At 35.5% G+C, this 25,482-nt stretch overlaps 1 protein-coding gene across 4 annotated transcripts; it reads right to left on the bottom strand.

Moving 5' to 3' along the window:
- Window positions 1-4,404: 4,404 nt before the first annotated feature.
- On the bottom strand, window positions 4,405-25,385 carry LOC129237039 (uncharacterized). Of its 4 annotated transcripts, none has more exons than XM_054871422.1 (6): window positions 25,187-25,385; window positions 6,835-7,362; window positions 6,123-6,771; window positions 5,712-5,855; window positions 5,357-5,566; window positions 4,406-5,164 (listed from the first exon to the last, which is right to left on the bottom strand). In XM_054871422.1, the coding sequence occupies exons 2-6, from the start codon at window positions 6,835-6,837 to the stop codon at window positions 4,986-4,988; spliced, it is 1,185 nt and encodes a 394-aa protein (XP_054727397.1). In that variant the 5' UTR covers window positions 6,838-7,362; window positions 25,187-25,385; the 3' UTR covers window positions 4,406-4,985. The 4 variants fall into 4 exon arrangements, with proteins under 4 accessions (XP_054727399.1, XP_054727397.1, XP_054727396.1 ...); XM_054871421.1 differs by having other exon boundaries at window positions 24,803-25,385; XM_054871423.1 differs by having other exon boundaries at window positions 25,291-25,351.
- Window positions 25,386-25,482: the final 97 nt, after the last annotated feature.

Genomic DNA, 25,482 nt, shown 5'->3' on the forward strand with positions numbered 1-25,482 from the left:
GTATGTCAAAGTGGGAATATAGTGCTTAAGTTGTTCACTGCTCGTTATTGCTGGATTATACGCTCAACTTAAATGACTTTGTTGTATAAATTGTTAAATTATTTTTGGGTGAATGGCTCAAAGCCATCGTGCGATTCCTTTAACATTGACATCCAATAAGTGACAACTATGTATTAGGGTCAGGCTTAGTAAAATCTGCCCGTTTTGAATGTTTACTCATGGCAAAGGTTTTGTGTTTTTCGAACACGAGAGTGAGCTTTGTTTTCCCTCGCTAAATGAACTTGTGCCTCGTTTCAAATAAAGGTTGCCGTTTGCACCGAAATACTCCTACAAAAATAAAACGTTTATGTCATAAAAGTATCAGTAAAATAAAATCAGTATATATTTATATGAATTATAGATTATAAACAAAAAATGAAAGAAGACTGTTGGAGAATTTATTTAGTCAGCGCAAGTGTTCACATTGATGCCCATTTTGAAATATTGGGTGTTTATTTAGCTGTATGAAAACTATCGTAATCCATAATTATGGATTGACGGATGAGAATGACAAACTGTGTTGACATTTTCGTTCAGAACAAACTAACAGTTGGCGCACTCGCAGGTCCTCGTTGACGGTTATGATTTCGAGGAGAGAGAGACTTCGATGTTTAAGAGATTTCGTCAGCCTTGAAATCCAACGGAGAATCTCTCTTGCCAACAAGTGCAGGCAATTAGGCAATTAAGGCTAAGTAGGCAATTAAGTACTCTGTGGGCAAAATTTCGCTCTAGTTATTTTTTTCATGAGTTGGCAGCACTGTTAATAACATCTGGGCCAACTTTCATATGAATGTCATGTCATCAGTAATATATTTACGCTTGTGTTTACCAAACGGCCAAGAGTGGATTTTTCGATTTTTACAATGTCTGATTTAATTGAGCAGAGAAGTGCCATCAAATTTTGTTTGCGGAATGAAATTTCGGCTGCGGAAACGTTTAGCATGTTGCAGAAGGCATTTGGTGATTCGACCATGTCGCAAAATGTTTATAAGTGGTACAAAGACTTCAAAGAGGGTCGAGAACGTGTTGATGACTTGGAGCGCTCCGGACGACCATCGACGTCAACAGATGATCAAAACGTCAATAAAGTGAAGGAGTTAGTGCTCAAAAATCATCGGTTGACTGTTAAAGACCTTACTGATATGATCGGAATATCAGAAGGATCTGTGAAAACCATTTTGAAAGACCATTTGGGCCTACGAAAAGTCAAATCTCGTTTGGTACCGAAAACTCTCAATTTCTTGGAAAAAAGTCGTCGCGTTGATGTGTGTGAAACAATGTTTTCACACTATCAGGACAAGCTCAAATACATCATTACGGGAAATGAGACTTGAAGTTATGCTTACGACTCTGAAACAACCGACCAATCAAGCGAATATCGTGCTAAAGGCGAGGGCAGACCGAAAAGAGCACGTCAAAGTCGTTCAAAAATAAAGGTCATGATGACAGTTCTTTTCGATTTGCGAGGTGTGGTGCACTATGAATTCCTTCCACCTGGCCAAACTGTTAATAAGGAATATTATTTGAGCGTTATGCGTCGTTTACGTGAAGCAATTCGTCTAAAAAGACCAGAATTATGGGCCAACAACTCTTGGTTTTTGCATCACGATAATGCACCGTCTCACACTGCACTCGTTCTTTGTGACCATTTCGCCAAAAATTCCACGCATATCGTTCCGCAACCACCGTATTCGCCTGATTTGGCTCCGTGTGACTTCTGGCTATTCGCAAAACTCAAGAGACCACTCCGGGGAACGCGTTTCGAATCGATTGAGGAGATAAAAGCTGAATCGAAGAAGGTGCTGATGGCTATACCGGAAATGGACTATTTGGCTTGTTTTGGGGATTAGAAAAATCGTTGGCATAAGTGTATTTCATCGAGAGGGGATTATTTTGAAGGCTATGAAATTGATTTACAAGAATAAATAAAGATTTTTCATTTTACAACCAAAATCACCTTACTTTTTGCCCACAGTAGTAGTAAAGTCCTCTCTCGACGAACAAAAGTAACACTTCATAAGTCTCTCATCATGCTCGTCATATCATATGGCGCAAAAGAATTCGGACGATGAAAACATCCGATGAGGCGTCCCTTGGCGTGTCTGAGAGAAAGATTTTCCAGAAAATTTTTGTACCTTTGCACATTAGGGACGGCAAGTATAAGAGGCGATGGAACAATAAGCTGTATTAGCTTTACGACGACATAGAAATAATGCAGCGAATAAAGATCCAGCTGAGTCATGTCGTCCTAATGGATACAAACGCTCTGGCTCTGAAAGCATTCGATGCGGTACCAGCTGGTGGTAGCAGAAGAAGAGGAAGGTCCCCTCTACGTTGGAAAGATCAGGTGGAAAAGGACTTGGCTTCACTTGGTATTTCGAATTAGCGCAGGCTAGCACGAGAAAGTAACGACTGGCGCGCTTTGTTAATTTCGAAGAAGAAAAACAACTAAACAGCTGCGGTATGCAAACAATCAAGTAATGGAACGCGTAAAGGCCACAATAAAGATTTCCATTACCCAAAATTTAGTAATTTTTATTTAATATAGTAAACACTTTATTCAAAATCAAAGTTGTATGTAATCGCAATGTTTGTACGGGTTACACTAACACCTTTATGTACTGCGACCAGATTGAGTTTTTGTGCGCCGCTAAGTGCTTAATTTTAATTATTTAGTACTGCAAGTAATCGAACCAGCTCCTTAGAAGGGAGCATTTGTGAGTCTTCATCCTCCAGTAGGTACGAGCCCAAGATTTTGTGTCCCCTGTGAGCTAATGCTTCACAATTGGTGATTAAGTCTTCCATGACTCCTCTTCATCACAGCAGAACCAGCATTAACTAGTGCTAGATAGTCCTGTTGTATTGAAATGTTTATTGTAGGCAAAGTGGCCTGAAAGTGTTTCCCAGAGTAGTCTGAGACCCTTTTTATCTAAGGTTAGAGCAGATTTTGCTCCGTTGGTATTAAAGTTCAGAAACTTTTTGGAGTGATTAAGTCCGTTTGTGCATTCCAGGGTTCCTTAATTTTTATTTGGATCCGTTTTTTCCTGTTTTAGATTGTTTTTGTTAAAGGCGGTAAATGGGGTTGGCCCAATAAATGGCCTTGTTTTGGCATAAAGCTTGGCTGCCTTCTTATTTACCTCGTGTCCCTCATGTCCTGGTACCCACATCAGGGAAGCCTGATTAAGAGTCGCCAGTTTGTTGAGTGCATTGATCCACTTTATAAGGATTTTTGAATTGAACATAAACAGAATTGAACGATTGACAGTTCGAAAGTATTTAAATGCTTATTTTTTCGAACTCTCCTTTGGATACGATTTCCACTGTTTCCATTATAACGAAAAGTTCCGCATGGAAAATTCGTGTATTTGTACTCAGTGTTAATGATGTGTGTGCTCTAGCTCCCACTATTACTGCTCCTACCCCATGGAGCGTTTCAGATACATCTGTATACCATTTTTGTGAGGCATCATGTAGCCATGTTGGGCTACTGTTCCTCTCTTCCCTAGACGGGAAGATAACCTTTTATCTCTTAATAAAACTGAATACGGGTTCCGTGTGGTCATTCGTCTGGGTTATGCATGCTGCATATTCAATGTTTATATATGTATGCATATCGAACCTACGTTCTCTCTGAATTCTGTTTAGGATATTATAAAATAGACGTATATGCCTCCGTTTTTCATCTGGACACTGTTTTTTCCCCCCCCAATACTCATTTTCCTTTAATTAAAAAATAATTTTTTTTTGTTTTGCGTAAGATTCGACATTTTTATTGAATTATTTAAAGTAAATATTTATGATTAGATTTAATTGTAGTTGTATTTTTTAGTTTCGTATTCATATTTGTCTATTTATTTTAGATATTTTTATGACATGGTATTTGGCGTTTCTTAAAAGCATTTAAGTTGCAAAAAATTTGCTTTAAATTTATAGTTCTGGAATCTTTTATTCAAGTCGTGTAAGCATAGCTTAACCAACGTAGTCAATTTTATGCTCACAGATACATTTTTTTGCTAATACTGTATTATTTAATTTCCATAATTGTTATTTAGATTTTAAAAATACATACATTTGCGTTAAATAATTAAACTAAAACTAAATTTTAAAGCTATGAAAGTGTCGAAAATTTTATTTCCCTCACTTCAGAAAGGCAATTCTTAACTAAAGATAAATACAATAATCTGAAATATTTATATTTTTAGATAGCATAATTTTTTCATTTTTCTTTAATATATGTATGTATGAGTGTATTAATATGTAGGCTTTAAGAAACTTGAAAATTTAATATGTTTTTACAGTAGATAAAATTTTTTATTTACTTTTTATTTTATTTTCCTCTATACAAAAGTTTCAAAACCAAGTAAAAGAAAGATTAAAGTGAATTAAATAATTTTTATTAAATTTGTTTTTTTAATTTAATTTTTTTTAATTAAAATTTTACTGCAGTGCACTGCATCAGTAATTTCAACCACGATATTACTAAAAAAACCACTATGCTAATTAAATTTGTAATCTATTAAGTTTTTTTTTTTTTAGAAAATTTACACTTAAACTGCATATTATTTCTTTATAAATACTGTCTCTTTTTTTTTGCCATAAACGCGAATTTTGATATTTGTCAACCTGACATGTTTTGCTTTAAAATGTAAGTTAGAGTAGAAATGGTTTTATATTACTTTATTATAATAAGAGGTTATTATTTGATTTTAGTTCTCAAATATATGTTTTGATTATTAAATTTTATGAGTTAATGAAATTTTATTATTTCCAAAAATTTTCGTTATTCATTTTGTACCATTTCCTATATCAATACAAATTTGTTTGGAGCCAAAAACTTTAAGAAAAATGTTAGCTGGGAATTAATTATGCGTATTATTGTAATAACTGTTTCTTTGCTAAGTTTTCATTTACCGATTTCGTTATTAACCGCGAAATTTTTCCACAGCTTAATCGTAACTCATTGACATGGCCGATTTTGGTGTTGGTAATGGTGAAGTTGTATTCTCTTCTTCATTCTCCTCGTCGTTCTCCTGCGAGTCTTCCGGTTCGCCCAAAGCATGCACAAACTCATAAAAATCAATGCGTCCATCGCCATCGACATCGACTTCTTTAATCATGTCCTCGACTGGTGTATTAAGTTTGGAAAAGAAAATAGAGAATTAAAAAAATAAAATAATTTTAGAACTTGCAAACAAAAAGTGGGTAAAGCAACCCTGGAGGAAAGCAAGGAAAAATAAACGCAAGCTGAGCTTTTGTTATCGAGCCGGAAAAGTGTGTATAAAAGTCATAAAATTGTTGTTGATTTTGTAGCACTTACTATCTTCCTCATCCAGGTCCTCGCCCAAACACTGCAGCACCGCTCTCAAGTCTGAGGCCGTAATATAGCCACGATTATGCTTGTCGAACACACGAAAAGCGTCACGCAGCTCACGCTCTTCCTGATCAGCAGAGGATAGACCTGATTTATCCTCATAGGTCATGTTAGAAAGTATGTCCACGAATTCTTCAAAGCTGACGTTACCGTCTCCTAAAAGCGACAAAAAGCGACAAAAAGCATAAAAGCGGTACGAAATGTCACTACAAGAAAGGAATTTGAATAATAAATATTTAGTGGCAACAATTGGCAAAACGTTTTTAGTTTTTTGCTTGTTTCTTCATCGCAGCTCACTTACCATCCACATCGATTTCCTGCAGCATTTCCTGCAATTCCTCAACACGTGCGAATTGCCCCAATGAACGCATTACGGTACCGAGCTCCTCTTTTGTTATGCAGCCATCGCCGTCTTTGTCGAATAAACGAAATGCTTCACGGAATTCTAGTAAATAAAAGCAATGAAAAAGAAACAGCACAATAGCATTGGCGAGATAACAGCGGTTGTTTGGAAAAAGTGGACAACATAGGAAATTGCAAAATGCAATGCAGCAGCCAAAACGCAAACAAAGCGCATCTAAAATGGGACAGCTAAGACTGATGTCGCAGTTTTTGTCTTTGTTATGCGCTTTACTTGAGCTGGGTGACCCTAAAACTAAACATTTTCAAACGCATTTGTCTTTTGTGTGTTTGGTTGTTAGTACCAACTTACCGCGCATTTGCCCCTTGGATATGCATGGTCGTGTGGCACTCTCCGTCGACTCGGTCGAAGCGGTACGCTGTGAAAATTGACGAGTCGTCTTAATGCGTCGTTTTGGTCGCTTGCCACCACTTTTCACCGTACTCACCGTCGCCGCCTGTTCTTGCAGTTCGGTTTTTCTTTGTTGCTGTTTGCATGGCTTCAGAAATCTAGCGCTACGCTGCACTGGCGATTCATCGTAGTAATCATTCTCACCATCAACACCATCTTCGAAATCGTCTTCTTCTTCCTCATCAACTACCACATCATCATAATCCTCTGTGGGTAAATCGGCAACAACTGCCGAATGCTCCACTAGCTGCTCTCCTGCCAATTGATTGCAGCAAGGATCCAATTCCAATTCGGATACACGCCGGCTGCGACGCCGCGTTGGCGATTGCGTTGTTTGTGTGCATTCGACATCAGCGGCCATGGCGGCCATATTGCTTGTTTGTTGATTTCGGTGAGGTTGTGGTGACGTAGCCGTTGCTATCGCTGTTGTGTAGCCTGTTGCGTCTTCGCTATAGTCGGACTGATGTTCGTAATACGCCGTGGTCTCAAGCTGTTGCTGTTGCGGTCCCGCACTTGCCCTGTCATCCACGCCAACTGTAGTGTTTCTCGTCTGTACGAGAATTTAAGTAAATGAACGTAGATTCATAGCGTAAATTAAACAGCTTCCACTCACCATTAGTTGCCTGAGTTCCCGGGCAAAGCTCGAACCGGCTAAAATATTATTAACAGCCGTGAATAGTTTTTTTCCTTCCAACTTGGCGGTGTTAGACGAATTTCGGCGTTAATGCAGAATGTCAAAATGGCAAAATTAAATGCAAAAGCACTATTTGTATGCGATTTAAATGCAAATTCTTTGCATGACCTCTCTCTTTATCGCTACTTTCGCTAACTTTGACTAGCGCGTCATCCCACACGCATACGCTGCTAACTAGATTATAGTCGCGTTTATTTATCAGCGCTTTTAATTGACACCATCAATTGATATGCATGCAGTGAAATGTCAATTAACTGCCGGCACTAATTGTCAGCATGCAGCGTACGCTACTCTCGTCGCTTGTGCTCGTTCACTCACTCACACAGCCATTAACTTCAGCAGCCGGTCATTCACATGCCAATTTTAGTTTATGTGCTTCAACTGCAATTATTTGCATTTTTCGCAATCAGTGTAGATGTGTTTGCGTGTATTGCTGGGTTTAGCAGCCTGTAAAAGGGAATGTACAATTAAGAATAATTAAGTGAATCGATAATACCAAAATGAGTTTTGTACGAAATTTAATTATCAAATTGTGAAATTTTGGTGTGAGAGCTTTTGAGCTTGGAGTGATGGGCTTAAGCCAAGCTCCCTTATTCAGCCGACCTGTAATATATCCTGTTCAAGAGAAAACAAGATTGTTAAGAGTTGCAGTTTTTGGAAGGTCTATAGGGAATATTTAAAAACCAACCCTGAGCTTTGACAAATCGCACTATTAATACGATCTCTCCCTTGCGGGTTCCAAGCCAGTGCCATTCTCATTGTGCTATCTGGTGGTCTCCTAAGCATGTGATCCATCATCGCCCCTTTCAGCGTTTGATTTGCGATAGAAACCAATCTTCGACAGCTCTTCTACCTTAAATAAGCCTCTCGTAAAATTAACCTACTTCCCTGCTGGAATTAGATGCAGCTTCAATCATTTCCATCGTGGCTGCCCTATGTCCTCGATAGCCCCACGAATTCCATTTTTGAGGTCTTTAATCGACCCTGGGCTGTTGGCGTATACCGTTTCATTCACGTGGCCCCAAAGTCACAAAGTGTTAAATCACAATATCTCGGTGGCCAATTGAGATCACCTCTTCGAGAGATAACAGGGTCCGAAAACTTTTCCCGTAAAAGACCAATGGATTCGTTGCTTGTAGGGCACGTAGCGCCGCGCACTGGGGATTTTGCGGAAAAAAGTCAAATTTGCAACGTACCACCTACGCAATGTTTAATGGTATTTCTAAATTCCAGAATAGAACGAACAATAAAATCAAAAAGAATTACTAAACTCCGACTTACAGTTTTTTTTTTATAGTATTGAACTGACCAAGAAAAAACTTCAAAGCCCAAGGTGGTTTTTTTCTTTTTGCTTGAGCCGACTTCCAATTTTTTATTTTTCATTTAGGGTACGATATTTTTATATATTTTAGCCGGAAGAACAAAGGCTGTAAAGCATTTGATTATCTATTTATAATTAATTTTACGAAAAAAAAAAATCATATTCCTTCATATTCTTGGATCTGCAAGTTGAGCTACATTTACCTACGGTCAGAAACTAGTATCAACGTGTTGCTTAATAACGTCTCTTTCAGTTTTAATCAATTGCAGGTGCCACCAGGCGCCACTGATTATTTTTTGGCAATGATAATAACTAAACGCTTTCTAGTGTGTGCATAGTGATAACGAAACACTTTTAATTTTGTTTTGACATTTTGAGGGTAATTCAGAATTATGAACTTACATGTATCCTGTGCGTAAATATTTGCTGGCTTATATTAATAAAAAAAAAAAAAAAAAATTTAAATTTATGAATTAAAAAAAAAAAAAATTTTAAATTTTTTTAAAAAATAGTTTTTAGACATGTTCTTTTCATACACAAATATATACAACTTCGTTAGTAGTAAAAATGTAAATATTTTTTGGGATGTATACTTTTTTCCGCATCTCTGTACAAAAATCCCCAGTGTGCGCCGTCTTGTTGAAAATAAACGTTGTCCAGATCAATACCATCCAATTCCGAACACAAAAAATCGTTAATCATCTCTCGATAGCGCAATCCATTCACCAATAATACCTGTTACTTTTGTTCGTTGAAAAAGCTTCACCTCCATTTTGCAGAAAAGGGCAAGTAATCACTGTAAAAGATTATTTTTAACTTTCAATACCTACCAATTTCTAATGTTCAAAGGCCAAAGCAAAAAATTACCTATTTTAGGCAGGAGGCTGTATCTTACTTTTGTTCATAAAATATTCTACGAATTTTTAGTAAAACTTAGGGGTCTTATTTTGTTATTGTAATATTTCAATATTGTATTAATATTTCATTTTCGAACCGTAAAGGTTTTAATTTCGAAACTCACAGCATTGATATTAAAAGCTTCCAGTCTTTAATCTCATGACTTCTCTACAATCGACTTGGCAAAAATTGCTGCCGTCGACTGTGCCATAATAAATTGAAAATGGATTAAAATCTATTGCATTGCAAGCCAACAGCCCACTTTGTTAAGCGTAATATTATAACTAAAAATTTATGCCAGCGATTTTTCTGTCTTCAAACTCTCTTCCACTCACTTTGTAACACATTACTCTACAAACTAACTTTTAAGTTTTTAAGTATCAGCTGCAAACTCAATTGCTATGCAAATTGTTGGGACAACACCCGCTGACATGCGCACACAGGGCTTAAAATATTTAAAAAAAAAAGGAAAAATGCAACAGTAAGATTGCAAGTTCAGTGGGCAAGTAATGGGGAGAAGAGAAATGGGAACTTTATTGTTCTATGAAAGATAAAATCAATGTCGACGATGAGTAAAGTTTATAGTAAATAATGCCGTAAATTCAACAGAGCGCTGGGCGGGCAACACAACCGAAGGGAAGTTCGTGTACAGTGGGGTGCGCGTGTGTTTTCATGGAAGTAGGTAATGGTAAGTGTATACGTACGGCAATGTAATAACGGTGCTGGGAGATTTTCGCATATTAAAATCCGAGCTTTGGAATCACTCCCTGCCAGTAGTTTCAAATTTCACTCAAATACAGGTTGGTTCAAATGTTAGCAAGCAAAAACTAATGTGAAGAGTTAAATGAAATTTCTTGTTTTAATTCAACTTTAACTCCCTCAACTTAAACACACACACTGCGATACTTCTTCATACTGCTTTTTTGTTGAATTGTTATCAAATGCGGGTGGCAATCACCTTCTAAATAGGTTTTCCATATGTAATTCCTCGTGTAAAACGTCTCGTGTAGATGACTGTAGTGATCGATATCTCGTAAAGTAACGATCAAACAATTTATGGTAAGTAGACCGAAAAAAAGCGAATTTTCCAGAATTTTTTCTGAAAAAACTTTTAAATTTATTGATCTAAAAATTTGTACACATATTATGTTATCTTTTAACTGTATTTTAAGACTTAATATTAGTAAAAATATTTATTTGTAAATGAGCTACAGCTGATCTCCGGGAGCTCCTTTCAAAAAAGACGTTTTGCGGATCTGGATCCTCTGAGATTAAAAAATAAAACAGATTTCGTTAAAGTAATTTTAAATCTCGTAATTAATCGAAGGAATGAACAAAATTAGTTTTTTTGACAAAATAGAGGTTTCTCAAAAAAAAATCGATTTTTGCCAATAATTTCGGCCTTAAATTGTAGATAAAAAATATTTACCGGTGAGAAAAAATCTTCAATTAATTACTAAAAAATATACTTAAGAAGCTCGTGTTAAAATTTGAAAAATTTGAGACTAATCGGTTTCGCTGTTTCCAGTAATGTGGGTCACCGACTTTGAAAACTCCATTTTGAGAAAAACGCGCTGCCGCTCCGGCCTTCTACTTTCAAGCACTCTGAAACGCCTTTTCAAATTTGCGTGTAACTTCGAAAATATTCACCGAAACGATATTAAATTTTCTGTGTGTATTCTTATATATTTGTATATTAAGAAAAAAAAATTTAAAAAAATCAATTTTTTTTAAATTCTAACTGTATATAAAGTTTATGCTCGTTGTCAAGGTGACATTTCACACTAACAAAATTCGTTTGCTGTTTTTTGTTTCTTCCATTCAGTTGTGAGTTACAGGGAGTTAACAGTGAAAGTCAACAAAGGGGAAAGTCGGTACATTTTACAGTTTTTCTTTGATAAAGACGAAAATGCAAGCCAGGTCGCTGAAATTATGGTACCGATACTATAGCAGCCAATTATGTGCAATTTTGGTTTCGTCGATTCCGTTCAGGCATTTTTGATGCTAAAGAAAATATCGATAATGTCGATAAAATCAGAGAAATAATCGACCCTAAAAATGGCTTAACCATTTGCGCAAAAATATTACACAAAAATAATAGACTTCCCCAAACCCAAAAAAATTAAATGAAACGAAAGTTAAAATCTTGATTTATTATATTTGGTTTCAAAGGAAAAGGTCTAAAGTGCTTCGATGCCCAAGAAAAGAATTTAAGGATCACTCCAGCCAGCAGAAATAAACTGGAAACCTATTCTGTGCGTAGTTTATCATTTAATATTATTCGGCAAGCAAGTAAACCCCGTGAGGAATTGCGCGGAGCTCGTTCTGCCACTCCCTTCTGCAGCCATCAAAGCCACGGTTAGCAAACGGGTTACTCTAACCCACAAGCGAGCTTGGCAGACTTAGAGCCGCTGCAGATGGAGAAAACTGATGTTACCCGTCATATCCGACTGAATGTCGCAGTTCTTCCTGTCACTAAGCAAGGGGACTGTACGCAGCTGGTTGGACTGATGACGGGCCACTTTCTATGGGCAAAGCACATGGAAAAGGTGGGCATCTCAGACAGTGCACTCTGCCCAGCATATGGAGAGGAGGATGAGACGGCGAATCCCTTTTTGTGCGTTTGCCAAGCCATCAGTTCGAATCAGGCTTGAGGTCTTTGGCACTAATGTGTTAGGAAGCGACCCCCTTGGCTCCTTGGCACCACAAGATCTACTCAGATCTCTTTGGAGGTCGAGTAGATTTAAAGAAAATTAAAAAGAGAATCCAAGTGCAGTACAATGGACTTAATTGTGTCTGAGTGCTGTACTTGCTAGTTTGTCCTAACAAAAAAAAAAAAAGGATGGGAAGATTAATTCAAGTAAAGATATTCTTATCCTCAATTTAGCTCATTTAGGTTGAACTGGTTGACTTGCAGTCGCGCATAGACCGATTCGGTTCGTAGCAATTAAGTTTCTTTGCAACTAGCAAATATTTTTAAATCTTTTCAATGTATATTAGATTTGTGTGAATCCATTTTTTTTTAATTAAGTTGCTCTTTAATTGTTGATAACTCCACTTGCTCATATTTCAAATTCACAATTGATATGGGATTAAATTTTCTTACCACAAATATACACATAATGCTTTCTATCCTTAAAAAATGCCTAAACAAGAGTTAAAAAATGCGGCATCATGTTTAAATTTAATAAGCCTCCTTTGTGCTTTCAGCAAATGAAAAATAGCAACCATTTAACAGATAAAACCCTACTCAACTTCAAGTGCAGCCACTGATATGCTTTGTTCTGGCATCTTGACGAAAACAGATGGTTTGAGAAACATGAAGATGCTAAAAGACAGATATGAAAACATATAATAATAATAAAAATTCCGACAAAAAAAGAAAACTCAGCTGAACTGAAGCCTAACGAACGAACAAACAAACAATAATAAAAGGACAAAAGCAATAACGGTAATGGAAGTGTGTTGGCGCTGTGGCCATTTGTGCAAAAAATGCTAAAAAACAGGCACACACAAAAAATACTATTTTTGGATGTTGCAAGTAACGCAACGCTAAGAGTGAGCAACTCCGCAATACCAGCAGTCATTCATTCTATTTACAAGTGAACTCCATCAATTTGCGTGCAATAATTGTGCAATGTGGGGGTGCGGTACTCGCGTAGTTATGGGGCAGATTTAATTGAATTTACTTTTTTGTGCATGGAACAATAAAAAAAACATGTATTCCAATTAAAGTGAAACTAGAATTCATACTTTATAAAGCTTACAAAGTCGTTAGCTCTTTTGAAAACCATTTTCGGCCACTTTTCAGCGCATTGCTGGCTCAATCAAGTCATTCTTCAGCATATTTTTATAATTACTGCGCATTTTTAAACGGATTTTTGGGAAGTTCGGAAAAGTAGAGGTAACGCATCATTAACCGTATTTAGCCGCGCTCCTCCTCCAACTTTTGGTATGCATCCTTATGTTATATGGATAAGTACGCGTAGGAAATTACACTCGTAGCAATGTGAGTTTACGATTGTCTCATTGCACGCAAATAGCCACCAGCAAACTAAATACATTTATATATGTGCCTACTGTGTAACAAAGTTAAAGTCGCGACTCAAGTAGAAAAGGTTGAAAAAAAGATAAAAAAACAAAGATGAAAAAAAAACCAAAGTGTCGCGCCACTGGCAGCAAGCACTTGTTAAATATGTATGCAAATCACAAATACTTTATTTTACATAAAAATGCATTAAACAACTTCTCCCGCTTCGATTTAAAATAAAATATGTCAAATTTTTAGAACGGCAGTTGTCGCTTGCCGCCACTACTACAAAGACATTTTAACAGCATTTCTATAACAATGTCAAAGAACTTAAGTGTTTAAGAGTTTATAAATTTAATTTTGTGAGCCTTTGATTTGCTTAATCTTTTTTGCTTTGGGTTTAAATGAGCTTGAGATGAAAAAATAAGCAGAGAGAATTTCGTTTAGAGATAATCGTTCACAAGAGGCTTTTTTTATTGTTCATTTGACCTACTTAAGCATTTTAAGTTTTCACTATTTCGTAATTTTTCTTCACGCTCTTTACATACATATGCATACATATTTATGGGACAAACAAAAAACCTTAAAAATGTCCATGCTTGCTCTCCGCCTCGGTGCACAACCTCCTTTCACATGGCTTCTGTCCATACATACATACGGGCTTATAACAGCGTGTTTTCCTTTACGTGGGAGTAAAATGCCGTACATGTGCCCGAGCATAAGCAAAAGTATGCGTGTGTACTTGTGAAATACTATTGTACACCAACTGAGCCACACTCTCTTCCCATGCGAAATTTGGAAAAAACTATTCTTGGGAGATGTCAAATGTTTTTGGCGTGAAAATGTTGCAAAATAAAGTTTTAATGTACTTTTCTTCTAAGGGTGAATGATGGAAAACGCATTGATATGCAAAAATTGGCATTACTGAGAAAAACAAAAACACACAGAATATATATAATGCTGCAAAAGCTCATACTTATTAATGAACGTCTTTAGTCTAGTAAGTGTGAGTGTGGAAAATTGTTTATTCGTACAAAAATACTGAATTCGACTACAATTCCCAACCTTGAAACATCAAAATGACAGTGAAAGTCATTCCATTAGCCTAGAGGAACAGTGAGGGCAAAGGTAGAGGGAAGAAAGCGATGGATGTATGAGTAATTATAATTTTATTACACCTATTTGTTGTTTTAGTGATAAGTCATGGTGAAAAGATTGTTAGAGGTGTGTGCCGTCTAAACACCAACTGATTGGACGATTGTGTGAAATTGTGTGAAATTATGGTGTAGATTTCAGGGATATACGAAAACAAACCAACACAACCTTCACTTATGTTGCTTCGTGGCTAACTGAGCAATCACTGATGGAACGAGTGTGTGAATACATGGGAAATGATCGTGCAGAATTCGGCTGCCGAATCCGAGTGGCGGAGTAGCCAAAGTTCCCTTTACAATCTTTTACACCATAGCTAAATAGTAAGCCTGGCAATCTATCATCCGTAAGTAGATTTAAGATAAAAGTCAGTGGTGGGTAAAGCTCATGATGGAAAGAATAATGAGATGGCGCCTATCGTGGTCCCGTTACTTTGCGCTCAGCGAATTTGACAACTAGTTACGTGATTTTAGCTCCAGTATGGCCAGATTACCATTTTCGTAACTTGATTTATCATTCTTTTTTTGTTATTTTTATTATTTTGTGTCTCGGAGTTTTAGTTCTTTCTTCATGACATTTTTCTAGTTATTCAATTAAAATGTCATGTTTATAATTTTGTAAAATATACATTTTTTAATAATTATTTAAATAATTCACGCAGTTTTATTTAGCTTTACTTTTTTTAACATGTGTTGTTAGTGTTCTTCTGCTTTCGGCAGTCAAATCTCTCTCTCGCTACTGCAGTATTGCCTACCTTTGGATATAAAAACGCACTAAAATGCCCATTCAAAGAAAATAACCCTACAAATTTTTAATGAATCACTTAAAGAACTTTGTATGCGTGACAAATTGTCTTTAAAATGTGCGTTTTTTTAAATAAATGTGTTATGCTTATGTACAATTTAATTTATGAGGTTTTTTTGTTAAGCGAGACTCTTTTGTTAAGGGAACGACTTTTTTGCTATATTTGAAGTTATGTAACTAGATAAGGTACTCTTTTTGTAAAAATGTCAGTATGGTTTCTTTAGTATTTTCTGGTATTTTCTTGTTTATTTTTACAATGAATATAACTCTTAATGACCTATGTCTCACTAAGGATTGATGACCGGAAGAAACGATTACACTTCTATGGTTTTAATTCGCATTCAATAAATTCAAAGGCTTTTTAAAATGTGTAAAAAGGTTTTCAATCTTAAGAAGAGTTGAGAGAGGGGCATTTAATATTTTTGCATAACCTTAAATGGGGCCAAAAATTAAATTTGCACTTTCAAATTATCAAATTTTATAAGAGTAAAAAAAATTTCATTAGCACTAAAATCTTTTCAGAGGGACATTTTTTAACCTTTTTTTGTTTAATAATATAGTTTGTTTTTTAACTTAAGGTTTCGGTAGCTTTAAATTAAAAAAAAAAGAAACAAACACGAAACTTAAAAATGTTTGCATTTTGGGTATAAAAAAGCACTAAATTTATTGCGAAGAGCAAATGGTTGGCAATACTGCACAACTCAGCAAACGTGACGTCACGTACGCTCTGATGGGCTCAATCTTCTTTCTATCATTCTTGGGTAAAGCTTACTCGTACGAGCAGTGCGCTCATTATACTATTCTTAAGCTCATTACGCAAATTCCTGCGCTATTCCCATCAGTCGTTGTTGAGAAAGCAACATGGGCATTGATTGTGAAGATTTTTTTTGAAATCACCAATACAATCCTACTTAAATTTTGACGACATGTGGTATAATTTTTTTTTCCGTACCGGTTTGGGGTGATCTTTCAGTTCGCGGCAATTCACAGCACGAGTAGGAAGGAAAAGACTAATCTGATACTGGCTTTTTTTCAATTCTTAACATTACATCGCGATGCATCGTCCATATTTCATATTCGCAATAATTTGCCTGCTTTGCCAACTTTTTGCTGCTGCAGTGAGAACACTCTTCACACTCTAGGTGTTGATCATCAGCAAAGTTGCAATAACTCTATAAAGTTGCTGACAAAGTTAATGCTGGCAGCGGACTGCTGCTCCGTTTATGTAAAACTTGCCAAGTCGCCTGCTGGTGCATTTATAATAGCTCTTGAGCGGCGTTGCTTGTCTGCACTGCCTTGTAGCAGTGATATATTAACTTGATGGAAAGTATATATGTATGTATGTATATATGTCACGTAGTGTAATGAAAATAAGAATAAAAGCAAAAATATATAGAATTAATACATGTAAAAGGAAAATGAGAAGACTCAGGTGTATTTTTGTGTATTGTCTTATTGCTGCTGTGATATGCAACCATGTGGACTAGACGTGCTATGGCTGTTATTTACAGTTTTCAACGCGAGGGCATAAATACATACATATGTAAAGTATGTGTATAACATTTTAGTGCATACATAAGTATATAGGACAAAAATATATTCTTATAGCGTCTGCTATATTTCCTCTACTTCATGTGTAGACCAAATTTTGCAAAGTAATAGAAAGCATAAATATTACAGTTGTTGTAGCAGCATAAACATGTACGGAGAATGCTGCAGGAGTGACAGTCCTTGGCCGGATATAAATCCGGGCGTTCCGGCAACGTAGGACCAACTGCCGTGGGAATATTACAGTAAATACCTTCAGTGGCGCTAATTTTATGAAGACCGCCAAATATAGTAAATACGTTGACGAATGGATTTGTACAAATCCTCCAGATAGCTTTATGAAATTTCAAACCAGGCCAATTTTTTCTTCAGCTGAAGAAAGGTTACAATATTATTCAGAATTTATTGTTTTACCAGTTTGTAAGTAATCGACAAACGAACTTCCTTTCGCTTCCCAAAAATCTGATGCTAACACCTGCTTGGCCGATTTCTGGACACGAACTCATTTCGGAGCCGAAGAACCAGGTTCAGACAACTTTTGCGCTAAAAATGCGCTAAATGTTGCTGAGAAAGTCACATTCGAATATGTTTTCGTTCCATTGATAGCAAATACGGCACCCATTGTGCACACGGCTTTCTAAAACTCAATACTTCACTCAAAATATTTCTTACACTGCCCAATGAGCTGCCTAGGGCTTCTGCTAAATCTCTTTCAGTCACTCGACGATTTTCCAATAGGATATCTTGTATTTTTTCTACGACTTCTAGTGTTGCTGCTATTTTTGGACATACTTGATGTGAATCGTCTACAAGGCCTTTAAATTCAGCAACCCCTCTTTCTACTGTACTAATTGATGGCAAAAAGTCCTTATACACTTTTAATATTCGTTCAAAGGGAATTTGCTTTTAAGCTTTCCAAAAATAAAAATTCAATCACTGCACGATGCTTAATTTTTTCCACTCTATGGTTTATTAGGTTTTTATAAAATATAGCAAATAACAGCCGTATTCAGCCTTCCTCAAGATCAGCGGCACAGTTCTTATGGAAGATAGAATTTTGGGTAGCTATATAGGATACAGTGCTGGCGGCTTGTTAGTTAAAAGTATATTTATATTTTAAATAATCTGTTTTAGCTATTTTCATATTTATACTTTGTGCATATTTCTATATACTTTTTTCTAGCATAATGAGAGCTGTTTGGATACTGTAAACAATTCATTTGTTCTCTTCCGTAATAGCCTCTTTTCACAAAACGCCACAGCAAAACCTTGCAAAGTAAACAATTTGCTACCAGTGACATGCTTGAGAAAACAACCGTCGTCAAAGTATGTACGAACCACGCAGATGCTGCGTTGAAATGCAGCTCATTAATCATTAGGAAAAAAGTCATGCGAAAAAAGTCCTGCGCGCATCTTTTGCTGTTCTGGGTACTCAAAGCAATTTGTTGCTGTTAATAGTAAAAATATATTTCCTGAGTAACTGCCAAAATACAAATCCTAATGTTTTAAAAAGCATATAAATTATCACTTGTGAAAATAAAAAAACAAGCCTCAAGAAATCTTTCTACACTTAATTTAACGAGCATTTATGGCATAACAATAATCAGCACACCCTTTTTAACTAAAATTTCACCAGCGATGATACAAATATTTATTTGAGTACACGAGTAGCACAATATATATGTACATTGCTTAAATGATAAAGTTTTTAGTGGAAACTAACGAATCCCATAAATATTATATTTTATCTAGAGCACTTTGAAAGGGATCGAAACATTGTTAAGAAAAGCAATCAGAACTTTTATTGTTTTGCCAAAGTGTTAACCGATGCTTTTTACGTGCCATAAAATTTTCCGTGTGCAATAGAAAATGAGCGTGAAAATTACAGTAATGTACTATCACAATAAACAGAATGAAATTGCAACGTGTGCCGAGGTAAGTATAGTAAAAAGAGGGCATAAAAAACGTATTTTTAGATGGTGATTTGGTAAAAATCATTAACTCGAAATGAAATAAATTTAAAAATAAGAGGCCACCGATTTCAATTTATATGGCTCCTAGAGATTATTTTCTATTTGATCGAGTTCCCCTAACCACTTAAAAAATCAAAACTCGATGTTTTCAAACTAAATCCATAAATCTCGTTAAAAGTTTCCTTTCTTTCAATTCCCTCTAACTAGACTACTCAGGTTAAAGTGTTTGACCGACCTCCTGTTCCGATTTGTGGTATTCGTCTTGATGTTTCCCCCAAATGGAGGGGCCTACAGTTTTACGCTGCCTCTGAACGGCAGATGGTTTTTCATGAGCAGCTTTTTCATGGTAGAAATGCATTCGGATATTTTCTATTGTCTATCGAAAGGCAGCCGCTACAATGGGGTTCGGACCCGGGCTACACCGACTGGTAGTCACGCATCAATTTGCATTCGGCACGGCGGCACAATTTGCTTGGCATAAATATGTCATTGGAAAGTACTTGAAAACTGCATAACTGTACATAACAGGAGCATTGCTTGTGCGTATTTTAAAGTTAAATCTAATTGTAATTATATAAAAAAATATATAATTTTCTATTTAAAAAATAAGTTTAAATTAACAAACTGATATGCATACTTATGTACTTCGACTGTATGCAATTAACTTTCAAAACCTTTGCCACAAAATTTATGGTAAATACCATTAATATAAAACGAAGAACCTATGTTAACATAATCCCACAAAATTTATGTACTGTTAATATTTTTACCCAGCCACAGGAGCTTAACTATTAAACATCCCTTTTCACCACACACATTATATACCAGCCAACCTCATTAGCTCCACAATCCCTACTCTCTGCATTTTCCCCACTTTGTATGCCCACATAATTACGGCAGTTGTCACTTCGTTGGTTTAAAGCTGTTTCGTTTGCTATTTTATGTTAATTTACAACATTTTAGTATAAAAGAGTGAGAAACAACCGCACTTAGGTTAATTTATTACTTTGATTTATAAATTTTTTTGTTTTATTTTTTAACTCTCGTGTTTTGGTAAAATAAATGGGAAAAAGTTATGCATAAATATGCTTGAATTTTTAACGCTGACATCTCAGCTATTGTATTTTCGTTCTTTGTCGTTGTTTTCTTAGGTGTTTCGATAATTGTCTGCTGATAGTGAGAGCACCCTGCTGATAGGGTGTGGGAAAAAATTTACTAAATAAATAACCACCGCTATATTTTCCTTGCACTGTTCACAAGGGAAGAATACTACAAAAATTAAGCTTTCCTAATAGGTCTATGAATAAGTTCGTGCGGTTTTTTTTTCGAAATTTGAATTTCGGACCATTCCCATGGCTTTTAAACGTTTGGAAATGGTTGATTGATCAACTCCCAAAGTTTTTGCAACCTCTTCTTGCGTTTGAGCCGGATCTTGATCGAGCAATTCCTCCAATTCGGTATCCATGAACTTTGGCGGCGCGGCCAAAATCACCACTTTTAAAGCGTGCAAACCACTTCTGGCACGTTCGCTCAGCTAGAGCATGCTCACCATAAACTTCCACCAAGATACGATGACTTTCGGCTGCTTTTTTCTTCATATTAAAATAATGAAGAAGAATTCCCCGCAAAAACACATTATTTGGCACGAAATTCGACATTTTCAAGTGTGGTAAAAATATTGTTGTTTACGCTTCAAATAAAAAACTTATACTGACGTTTGTGCCTTACGACAGTAGCTCTCCAATGAATGTTTGGAAATGTGGATCGATGGAATAATAATCAAGTTACGCCATCTGTTGTAAAACCGCACGAACTTATCCATAGACCTATTATATCGGTAGAAACGATGGCGAGGAACCCACTCAACATGTCCGGCGTGACGGATATGACCCTAATAACTACTTCACTTGCCCTTTAACTGTCAAACAGCCTTTTTCCTAGGCTTACAACAACCGATGAACTCCCTGCACTGGGCAGAGTTTTGTAAACTACTACAGCAACAACAATGAAAGCCAGATGCAGATATGACAAATAATATTCTCTTCGGGTTTCACAATGTGGGACTTGATCAAACTTATCACATACCAAAATGCTTTGACCAATTAGGCTTCAGTAGAATTGGAGTATTACGCATGAGCAGTGCAACAAAGCGGCGCTACTATATGCAGTTTAGGTTTTGAATAGCAACTTGGAGACTACTGCAAAAAAAGAACAAAACATGGTTGACAGTTTAATGCCAACTGATCGGAATCGCATCCTGCTTATTATAATTGGAGATGGTATTTAGAAAGGGTTTCGATTGGATTAGTTGCTCATGACTCACGACCTCCAAACTTTAAAAAATATATTATCCAGCACATCAAGAACATGAAGGGATGCAATGAGAGAATCGTCGTTAATCAGTATTTTTTTGTAGCAGCAGTGATAACAAAATAAATAATAACAGAAAAATCGAAGGGCAGAGGCAACTGTTGCCAATTGCGCCCAGCCACACTTAACATAAAATCTTTATAAGCAAAATAAGGCAAAAAAAAAAAGAAAAAAAGAAAAGAAAAGAAAAAAAAACAAAAGACTTGACAAATTCATTACCCCTCAACACTATTTCGTATTTTTCCCTTAATATTTTTTTTTATTTAGAACTAATCCTGAACAGAAAGCTTTTGTTTCATGTACTTAAGATAAAAGTAAGTATTTTACCAAAATAAAAAAACTCCCGGCCATCAAAAATGTTCCACAATAACCTCAACAAGTTTTCCTTTGTTATGTTTTTTTTTTTGTATACAAGCACATTTACGAGTATCAGTGCGCACCTACCTTTTGGTCAGAGCTAATTAAAAGTTAAATACAATACAGCAGCAACAACCACTCGCACAAAATACAAAGCAAAAATAACGGTATGAAAGTTAAGCAACGGAAGTGAGCAAGTATACCTGTTTAATCTGAGTGGAGTTTAGTGAGGGAGAGATGTGTTAAGCTATTATAAATTAAATTGGCTTAGGTTAGTGAAGGGTATGATAAATTGTATGGCTTTTGCCGATAGCTGCATCGTTATGGCAAGCCATAAGCATATTGCACGACTAAATGATGCTTCTTTATTTCTAAAGTAATTAGTATTAAACAAATGTAAAAATAAAGCAATGAGGGATTATATTGAATGAAAGATCAGTAGAAATAGAAGCCAGAAAAATTAAAGATGCAAAAAATTATTGAAATTGAAGCAGTGGGTGCAAAGGAAAAAAATTAGATTTCGCCAGCATTTTTACAAGCAAAACTTGAGCTGTATGTCTGCTAAGTGTACATTTTTGCATTTCTGGCAAGTCAAACACTTCAAAATATGTAGAATACCAAAGCAGTCATTGAAAAAAATGAGTAAAAGTAAATGAAAGGCACCAAAAGAAGGAGCAGAGATATTAAAATTAGAAAATACGTAGCAATTTTTTGGCGCATTTTTATGGCATTACCTCATTCATAAAAAAAAAATACTTCTTAACTTAAACATTCAACTTTCGCGGTTGAAAACTTTGTAAATCTAAAAATACTGATGGCAAAATAATTTTTAGCGGTTCAAAAAATAAATATGCATACGTAGATGTAGAAAATACTAGAAAAATTTGATACAAATTATTAAATTTAAATCGCGCCAAAATTAATGCCTTAAATAAGAGAATTTTGGAAAAAAAATTGAAATATTGAAATAAAAATTTAAAAATATTGAAATAAAAATTTGAAATATTGAAATATAAATATTTGAAATATTCATTCAATTAAATTCATCAAAAAGCATATTCTGAGCCTAACTTATGAAGTTTAAAACTGATTAAATTTGGAATTACTTATAGTGTCACCATTGTCATCGGTGTAAATTAAAAAATAAATAAATACGTGTATAAGAAAAATTTTAAGAAAATTTCTTAAATTTAAATTAGGCCAAAGGTAAGAAATTGAATTCACCGGCTAATTGAACTCATCAAAAGATGATATTCTGATCAAACAATTTAAATCTTAGAAGCCTGGCCGAACAGCCCAAATCCGAATAACAGCTTTTGGTAACAGCAAAATCTGCTTGGCAACTAAACTCTTCAACAACCCAACTCAAATCAACTCAACTTAATTTATTAGGTTTTCCCACGCAACATTCCTTAAAAAGCTAATTCTTGAGATATATCTAAGAGCTTCGGGCTTCGAATATAGATGAGGTTACCCCTAAACTGGTTGAAGCCTTCAATCTCTCCCATTTAGATGCCAAACATTCTAGTCAGATCTTCATTAGTGCATTGCCCTGACTGAAAGAAATGGTTACATTACTTGATGAATTCAGAAGATGCCAGACAGGCAGGCCAAATTCTTCATTTTAAAAATGGAATGTAAGTAAATAAAAAATGTTTAATCTTATGTTAATTAGATATAGTCATAAATGGAATATTCAAAATGAGCCATTCTCATTTGGAAACTATGGGGATGGCTCATTTTCATTTATGCCCTAGAGAAAAAACTAAGCCAGAGTGCAACACAAAATATCGTATGAACTGATAGTATTCCCAGAAAAATTGCTATTTTTATCGGATTGGATGAAAAGGAAAGAGTTGTTAGATGAGTTGATTCTGAGTAGGCATGTGAGGAGGTGATTAGTTAGGCAATTTAAGTTTTTTAAGCAGCTTTGTGTATCTTACTACTAAATTATTTTAATTTCATTTTCAATTTTCATGGTTTTTACAAGATTTTCGTAGTATAAAAAATACTTTATTAAGTTTCTGTTTCTTTCTCAAGCTGCCATCCCCTATTTCAGCCTATAACGATATAAAAGTTGAATAAACAGAGTTTACAAATAAGCACATCCGCCTGTAGCATTACCGAAATATTCGAAAATCATTAAAATGCACAAATCCTTGACTCAAATCTGCATTTAAGAAAAGCAATGCAGTTAAAATATCAATTTTAGTTTTCTAATACAAACACACGTTTGATAAAATAAACCAAATGCCGCCCACTAGTTATTTGTTGGTACTCGTACATATTAAAAAACTCCGATAGTTAGGTTATACAAAATGGCCGTAAGCTGTGTGTAATGGAGGAGATGTGTCTAGAGAGGAAATATTCAAATGGCCACATACGTGTCTACAATACTTATGCATGAATGCTTGCCGTGAGCGTACAAGCACTTAAACGCCTACGTATGTGCGCTGACACACACATATGCACGCATACGTAAAGTGACATGTTTAGGGCAGTGCAGGTTTACTGTTTCAAATTGAGGTTTTAAATGTTATAACGAAGACTAGCTAAGTGCTCAGAGTGTGGGTCGATTAAGCCAAAGGCGAGCAACTGTAAAATGTGAAAAGAAATAGTGAAAGTGAAAACTAAATACGAAAGCATTGCGGGTGAAATGTAAAAAAATGCTTCTCAGTTTTTGATTAATTTGAATTTAAAGAAAAGCTATTCTTTTTATAAAATGAACTCTACGCCAATCTCTTTCTAGGGAACTCATTTTGCTGTAAAAATGAAAATTCACTCATTAATAATGAATTAAGGGCCATTGTGGCCATAATTTCATGATTTTATTTATATATATGATAACCCAGTAGGGAATAAAGAAATAAGTACGTATGTGCATTATACTGCATATAAGACACCTCAAATATTAATTTCGATTGGCATTTTATTGAAACAGTTTGGAATAACTTAAATGTGCCCAGAAACATTCAAAATCACAAGCGAATATTTTTGCTTCCCTTATATTCAGAATGAGTAGATTTCATGTGGCATACATATATTTAGGCCTAAAGGCTATTCATACAAAATTTTTAAAGCGGAACTAATTTAAATCAGATGTCGTTTTTGCTGAAAGTGTTTATTCGTGTGGCAATTTAAAGCTTTGATAAATCAAATTATATGTATTAAAAATAAATAGAATTATAAAGCTTCTTTTCATATGCATAAGTCTTCAAAGAATTTTTTTGGACTACTCTACTCTACTCTGCTCTAAGAACCATTTCCTCTCATTCCACGCTTCACCTTCCCAGTAGACGTCGAACCCGGAATCAAGCGAGTGGAAGTTACGCACAATCATACTTAACCTCTAGCGTATCTTTTTAGTTCATGCCACTTTTGAACATACTATAATAGATTTTTAAATAAATTTTTCATAATTATGGCAGTACTCACCAGTGGGAAAAGTAGTAAATGAGATTCACTACCATGTGATTTTAGGATTTTTTTTATTCAAAATATTTGTTGCTCATATTCTTCCCTTTTTATATTTGTATTTATTATATATATTTTTTTTTTTTCGAACTGAAGTGCTCACAATTCAAGCCGTATTATTTATTAATTCAACAAGTAATTTCATTCTACAACTTCTCATGTGAGTATTTCTGATTATTTGTAAAGTAAAGTAAAATGACCTATCATACATACATACATATGTATGTATATGCGGGCGAGTGGCAATAGGCGCTTTTGGCCGAAACTCACTTGACTAGGCAAAGTGCAACCTTAATCAAAACACATAAGCAGCACAAGGCAACCAATACTCATACATACACATACACTTAAAGGAAGGACCAGCTGCACTGTTTACGTTTAGCGAGTTGAAAGGACAAAAAATCGAAAAATTGTCAACAACACTATGATTGCTGCGCGCGGACACTGACACAATTGTGGTTTTGTTCCAGTTTTATTTCTCTAACCCGCTTTGATGCTTTATTTGTGATATTTCGTATTGCCGTTAGAAATGCGTGCGAACTTACTGTTGACTACCGAAGAACTAAAAACGAATATTTTTCCACTGAGCGAGTTTGGCGCAGAGCAGCAGCAGCAGGATGCTGTAAAATGAGCGTGAAGTT

This window comes from Anastrepha obliqua, chromosome 2 (genome assembly GCF_027943255.1).
Source record: "Anastrepha obliqua isolate idAnaObli1 chromosome 2, idAnaObli1_1.0, whole genome shotgun sequence".
NCBI classification, from domain to species: domain Eukaryota; kingdom Metazoa; phylum Arthropoda; class Insecta; order Diptera; family Tephritidae; genus Anastrepha; species Anastrepha obliqua.

Coding starts and splice junctions, on each gene's coding strand:
- LOC129237039 (XM_054871424.1), bottom strand. Junction 5,856..6,122: donor ATCCAAGGGGCAAATGCGCG/GTAAGTTGGTAC, acceptor TTTATTTACTAG/AATTCCGTGAAGCATTTCGT. Junction 5,165..5,356: donor GGACCTGGATGAGGAAGATA/GTAAGTGCTACA, acceptor TTAATACACCAG/TCGAGGACATGATTAAAGAA.